At 57.1% G+C, this 7,121-nt stretch overlaps 1 protein-coding gene across 1 annotated transcript; it reads left to right on the forward strand.

The window, feature by feature from the left end:
* Window positions 1-201: 201 nt before the first annotated feature.
* LOC309601931 (adenosine 5'-monophosphoramidase HINT1-like) lies at window positions 202-2,321 on the forward strand (the record flags this gene model as incomplete). The annotated part of the gene is made up of 3 exons (XM_082335185.1): window positions 202-441; window positions 1,248-1,352; window positions 2,157-2,321. Coding segments are annotated over 3 exons (510 nt in total), but the record flags the coding sequence as incomplete, so codon positions are not given.
* Window positions 2,322-7,121: the final 4,800 nt, after the last annotated feature.

A 7,121-nucleotide genomic window follows, 5' to 3' on the forward strand; every position in this document is an offset into this window, starting at 1 on the left:
TAAATAACAATAAATAGTCCTTCTAGCTACAACAGCCTCTTCTGAGACCTCGTTGCCCGCCCACGGGGTCGCAGCACTACACGGCACAGATCCCTCCACCCCCAGGCCGGATCCCTCCGCGCCCCGAGGGCACGCAAACTCCCCGAGCCCCGGTAAGCACCAGGTCGGCGAGGGCGGACCCGCCGAGGGGGCGAGGACAAGCGAAAACGACAGACGAGACAGCCAGTCGAGACGCGGGATCGGCCGGCGGCGATCTGGCGGCCCAATGGGCGCCGCGGAGGGCCTGGCCGAGTGGAGGAAGCGCGGGGGCGACAAGGGGCGTTGTCGTGGCTGACGAGATTCTTGGGGCGCGGGCCGCCCGGCCCGGTGGCGCCGCTTCTGTCTTCGGAAAGGTCATCGGCAAGGCGCTTCCCCGCCAACGTCATCGACGAGGACGAGGAGGTAGCCGCGGCTTTGCTCTGTGCGCGGTTCCCTTTCCCTGCCCTCCCCTCCCGTCCCCTTCCCTTCCCCCCCTCGCCCCTCCCCCCGCGCTCGCAGGCACCCTGAGCCGAGGACCCGTTGCGCGGTGCCCGGGAGCGCGGCAGGGCGGGTGGCGGCGTTGCTGCGGGTGGCTGGAGGGAGGGAGGGAGGGAAGGAGGGACGGGGGACGGGCGGGGCCTTTCTGGGTTGTGGCGCTCTCTACTGCACCATCCCTAAAACATCGCGCTTCTTCGGTGCCCCCCCCCCCCCTTCCCCGGCTGCCGCGGCGCGTACTGGGTTGCTGGTGCTGTCCGGCTCGCCTCGGTTCCCAGCCCCGCCGTGTCGTGCGTGCGCGCGCGCAGAGGAGGGCCTCTGACGGTAACGCACTTGGCGGCAGCCGCAGACGTTTGCCGCGTGATATCCCTTTGGCACCGCAAGTCGTGCAAAGTTTGCTGCTGCTGCTGCTGTCGAGGGGTGGGAGTGGTCCTGCCTCGTGTAGGAGGATAGTCTTGAAACCTTAGATTAAGCACACGCAGTCAATCTCCTCGGGGCTTCCCGGTGTGCGTACGCACGCGCGTATGTATGTAAACAGCGAACGTCTGAGCAGTGACCGTAATGAGTTAATAGAAAGTACTAACATCGCGTAAGAGAAATCAGCGTTTCGGCTTGTGTTTGGGGTATCTGGTGATCTGCTTCTGTACGAGTTCAGTGGGGCATACTGATTTGCTGAAGCTATTACCTTTCTCTGAAGCCAATTGCGTTTTAACTGTTTTATACTCTTCCTCCAGCGCCTCGCGTTCCACGATCTTTCACCCCAAGCTCCGACGCTTGTCCTGGTCATGCCGAAGGAGCCAATTATCAGGTTATCTGAAGCAGAAGATTCTGGCGAATCTGTAAGTACCGTGGAAGCGTTCTGTACGCTAAACTGTACCTGTAATTAGTTCCGAATTTACTGGACTCTTTCCCATCCCCCCCTTTCCCCCTTGATAGGGCACAGTAGGCTGTTTGGGGTTTTCTGGCGCTATAATCCTTTGCCTCTAGCTTGCAACGGGATTGAGCTTTTTGACTAAAAGTAGTGATATAAAGCAATGCTCGTCCCTGGGTATGTACTTCTGGTGCAAAATGCGGTGTTGTTTTGGGGCGCAGTCTGATGCCTGTTGTCATGGTTTGGAGTAAGAGCAGCAGTACTTCTTCTAATGCGGAGAAGAGGGCTTGGGGTTTTTGGTAGGTCAGGGCTGAGGAAGGGCAAAGCTGGTTGAGAGGTGCCGGGTGCTTTGCTTTTAGCTCTGAAAGTCAAGTTCAAAGGCTTTGTCAACCCATGCAAAGACAGCCTAAAGTTTCTTTTCCGCCCGAATGGCTTATGTTGCCCAAAGGTATAATGGGGGCTTGAACCCGGAGACGAGCTTAGCTTCTGTGGCCGTTTTGTAGTCCGTTGCCGTCGAGCCTGAAAAAAATTGCGTGGCTCTTTCCCCCGCCCCCCCACAGTGTGCCTACTTGGTCTTTGTAGCTTTGCTTGGAAAATGTCAGTTGCAGGCGGACAGACAGTAATTTGAAGCGCAATGGTTGAATTGCTAGGAATTGGCGAACTGGTTTCTCTGGGTGGTTCTCTGCTCTCATGCCTTCCCTCCCTGCCCTCTCCCCTCTTTGCGTGTGGCTTTTGATTTTATTTATTTATGGTTTTGTACTTCCTTCTCCAGCTTCTTGGGCATCTAGTGATTGTTGGCAAGAAGCGTGCTGCTCACCTGGGCCTGACCAATGGATTCCGGACGGTTGCGGACGAAGGGCCCGAGGGTGGGCAGCCTGTCTGTCACGTACATCTACGTATTCTGGGTGGCCGTCAGTTGGGCTGGCCGCCTGGCTAAGATTTTTGCACCACAGGAGTTGCTGCACGTGTACAAATCGCCACCGAATGGATTTCGTCTGTTGCCCGTCAGTCTAGCCACTGTTGATGTCTAATTTTTTGTGACGTGTGCCTGTGGAAGGTAATAAAAGCTTTGAGCAGCAGTTGCACAATAAAGACTTAGCATGGGGATATCACCTCTGTCTGGTGCGTCTTACTGAGGGGAATAGTTCTGCAAGTTAAAACGGTGTCTCCCCGGAGTGTAAGTATGTGGAATGTTTCAGTCTGCTAACAGTGTTCTGTAGATAGATAGCGATTTGCCCAGTCACTTGAAGCGTGACGCTGGAACCGCTTGGCAGTCTCCTGCGTCTTGCAGGAAGCAGGCGCTTAGCTTTTTGGAAGTGGTACGCAAATGTACATAAAGCCAGCGTGGGCTGCTGCTAAAACTTTAGAAAATACTGTATGTGACGCTACAGGCGTGCCGTGCGAGGGTGGTTTCGGCACAGCGCAATGTGTTGGGAGCATCCAACTCCTGTTGGAGCGCTTTATCGATGGCCGTGTGATAAGGCCGCGTCGATATCCCTTTTCTGGTGAGGAGGGAGGCGGTAGGAGAAAACAGTCGCTCTGAGTGGCAGCTGTGGTGCTTCCATAGCACAGTGGAATAGCGCTCTCTGTCACTTTGGGTCAGCTGTCCTGGCTCTGTCCCCTCCCAACCTCTTGCCCACCCCCAGCTTACTGGACTTTGGGGGTGGGGTGGTTGGAGAGACAGCCTCCATGCTGTGGGAGCGCTGCTGAAACATGGGTGTGTTATCAACGCCCTTCTAGCTACAGCTCCAAAGCGCAGCACTATGAGGGCCGATATTTCCCTGCTGCCTGTGGATCTGGCAGGTGGATATTTCCAGAAGGAACTTTTTCATCCTCTTTTCTCCCCCTGTCCTGTGGAAGAGGGGCAGCTGGGTGGACACTTGGCAGCCGGTCAAGAAGCATAGGATCGTTTAGGTTGGAAAAGACCTTTAAGATCATCGAGTCCAACCGTTAACCTAACGCTGCCAGGTCCACCACTCAACCACGTCCCTGAGCACCATGTCTACACGTCTTTTAAATACCTCCAGGGATGGTAACTCAACCACTTGCCTCTGCGGCCTGCCCCAATGCTCGACAACCCTTTCGGTGAAGAAATTTTTCCTAATACCCAATCTAAACCTCCCCTGGCGCAACTTGGGGCCGTTTCCTCTCGTCCTATCGCTTGTTACTTGGGAAAAGAGACCGAGCCCCACCTCGCTACGACCTCCTTTCAGGTAGTTGTAGAGAGCGATGAGGTCTCCCTGTACCGTTTAATACCGTTTAATATCTTCATCAATGACATAGCTAGTGGGATTGAGCGCGCCCTCTGCGAGGTTGCGGACGACGCCAAGCTGAGTGGTGCAGCTGATACTCTAGAGGGAAGGGATGCCATCCAGAGGGGCCTTGACGGGCTGGAGAAGTGGGCCCGTGCGATCCTCGTGAAGTTCCACAAGGCCAAGGGCAAGGTCCTGCGCCTGGGTCAGGGCAGTCCCCGATATCAGTACAGACTGGGTGATGAATGGGTTGAGAGCAGTCCTGCAGAGAAGGGCTCGGGGGTACCGGTGGACGAAAAATTGGATACGAGCTGGCAGTGTGCGCTTGCAGGCCAGAAAGCCAATCGAATCCTGGGCCGCGTAAACAGGAGCGTGGCCAGCAGGTCGAGGGAGGTGATTCTCCCCCTCTACTCTGCTCTCGTGAGAGCCCACCTGGAGTCCTGCGCCCAGCTCTGGGGTCCCCAGTACAAGACAGATGTGGACCTGTTAGAGCGGGTCCAGAGGAGGGCCACGAAAATGGTCAGAGGGCTGGAACACCTCTCCTATGACGAAAGGCTGAGGAGAAGAGAAGGCTCCGGGGAGACCTTATTGCGGCCTTTCAATACTTGAAGGGGGCTTATAAGAAAGATGGAGCAGCGGATAGTGTCTACCTAGGCTTCAGGAAGGCTTTTGACACCGTCTCCCGTAAGATCCTCGTAGAGAAGCTGATGAAGTAGGGGCTGGATGAGCGGACAGTGGGGTGGGTTGAAATCTGGCTGAACAGCTGGGCCCAGTGGGTGGTGATCAGTGGCATGAAGTCTAGTTGGAGGCCAGGAACGAGCGGTGGACCCCGGGGGTCAATGCTGGGCCCGATCCTGTTCAACATCCTAATTAACGATCCGGATGATGGGTAGGCAGGCAGACAGACAGACAGGCCCCTCAGCGAGTTTGCTGATGATACAAAACTGGGAGGAGCGGCTGATACACCAGGGGGTTGCGCTGCCGTCCAGAGGGCCCTCGACAGGCTGGAGAAACGGGCAGGCAGGAGCCTCGTGGGGTTCAACAAGGGGAAGCGCAAGGTCCTGCACCTGGGGAGGAACAACCCCATGCACCAGTATATGCTGGAGGCCGACCGGCTGGAAAGCAGCTTTGCAGAAAAGGACGTGGGGGGCTCCCGGTGGACACCAAGTTGAACGTGAGCCGACAACGTGCCCTTGCCGCAAAGAAGGCTAAGGATATCCTTGGCCCGATATAGAGGCAAGCAGGGTTTATATATGTTACAACACAGTTGTGTAGCCCAATCGAATTGCTCGCTGTCCCCGGGGGTGCAGGGCACCACAGACCACCCTTGGGCGGCTTTGGGGGCACCGCCTGTTTTTCTAAAAGCCTCCTACCCAGCTTAGCGCAAATCCTAGCTTGATCTGCCCTCCAGCCCTCGAGCCACCAGTGCCGAACACACGCTTTGTATTTTATTTTCTCCCAGGAGGCGTGCAGCTTAGAAACGTCTGCAATTGAAGCGGGGCTTTCAGGGAACAATTTCGAGCAGCTTCTGTTGGTTCTGCGAAACGTTCTGAAAAGTTAAGGCCTGCCCTGCCCTGCCCTGCCCTGCCCTGCCCTGGCAAAAGCAGTCGTTTGACTGGAGGGAGCAGCACCAAAAAGCCACAAGCACGTTTGGGGCGGACTCGATGCGGTAATAAATAACAATAAATAGTCCTTCTAGCTACAACAGCCTCTTCTGAGACCTCGTTGCCCGCCCACGGGGTCGCAGCACTACACGGCACAGATCCCTCCACCCCCAGGCCGGATCCCTCCGCGCCCCGAGGGCACGCAAACTCCCCGAGCCCCGGTAAGCACCAGGTCGGCGAGGGCGGACCCGCCGAGGGGGCGAGGACAAGCGAAAACGACAGACGAGACAGCCAGTCGAGACGCGGGATCGGCCGGCGGCGATCTGGCGGCCCAATGGGCGCCGCGGAGGGCCTGGCCGAGTGGAGGAAGCGCGGGGGCGACAAGGGGCGTTGTCGTGGCTGACGAGATTCTCGGGGCGCGGGCCGCCCGGCCCGGTGGCGCCGCTTCTGTCTTCGGAAAGGTCATCGGCAAGGCGCTTCCCCGCCAACGTCATCGACGAGGACGAGGAGGTAGCCGCGGCTTTGCTCTGTGCGCGGTTCCCTTTCCCTGCCCTCCCCTCCCGTCCCCTTCCCTTCCCCCCCTCGCCCCTCCCCCCGCGCTCGCAGGCACCCTGAGCCGAGGACCCGTTGCGCGGTGCCCGGGAGCGCGGCAGGGCGGGTGGCGGCGTTGCTGCGGGTGGCTGGAGGGAAGGAGGGAGGGAAGGAGGGACGGGGGACGGGCGGGGCCTTTCTGGGTTGTGGCGCTCTCTACTGCACCATCCCTAAAACATCGCGCTTCTTCGGTGCCCCCCCCCCCCCTTCCCCGGCTGCCGCGGCGCGTACTGGGTTGCTGGTGCTGTCCGGCTCGCCTCGGTTCCCAGCCCCACCGTGTCGTGCGTGCGCGCGCGCAGAGGAGGGCCTCTGACGGTAACGCACTTGGCGGCAGCCGCAGACGTTTGCCGCGTGATATCCCTTTGGCACCGCAAGTCGTGCAAAGTTTGCTGCTGCTGCTGCTGCCGAGGGGTGGGAGTGGTCCTGCCTCGTGTAGGAGGATAGTCTTGAAACCTTAGATTAAGCACACGCAGTCAGTCTCCTCGGGGCTTCCCGGTGTGCGTACGCACGCGCGTATGTATGTAAACAGCGAACGTCTGAGCAGTGACCGTAATGAGTTAATAGAAAGTACTAACATCGCGTAAGAGAAATCAGCGTTTCGGCTTGTGTTTGGGGTATCTGGTGATCTGCTTCTGTACGAGTTCAGTGGGGCATACTGATTTGCTGAAGCTATTACCTTTCTCTGAAGCCAATTGCGTTTTAACTGTTTTATACTCTTCCTCCAGCGCCTCGCGTTCCACGATCTTTCACCCCAAGCTCCGACGCTTGTCCTGGTCATGCCGAAGGAGCCAATTATCAGGTTATCTGAAGCAGAAGATTCTGGCGAATCTGTAAGTACCGTGGAAGCGTTCTGTACGCTAAACTGTACCTGTAATTAGTTCCGAATTTACTGGACTCTTTCCCATCCCCCCCTTTCCCCCTTGATAGGGCACAGTAGGCTGTTTGGGGTTTTCTGGCGCTATAATCCTTTGCCTCTAGCTTGCAACGGGATTGAGCTTTTTGACTAAAAGTAGTGATATAAAGCAATGCTCGTCCCTGGGTATGTACTTCTGGTGCAAAATGCGGTGTTGTTTTGGGGCGCAGTCTGATGCCTATTGTCATGGTTTGGAGTAAGAGCAGCAGTACTTCTAATGCGGAGAAGAGGGCTTGGGGTTTTTGGCAGGTCAGGGCTGAGGAAGGGCAAAGCTGGTTGAGAGGTGCCGGGTGCTTTGCTCTTAGCTCTGAAAGTCAAGTTCAAAGGCTTTGTCAACCCATGCAAAGACAGCCTAAAGTTTCTTTTCCGCCCGAATG

Source organism: Platalea leucorodia (genome assembly GCF_965183815.1).
Source record: "Platalea leucorodia genome assembly, chromosome: W".
Classification (NCBI taxonomy): Eukaryota; Metazoa; Chordata; class Aves; order Pelecaniformes; family Threskiornithidae; genus Platalea; species Platalea leucorodia.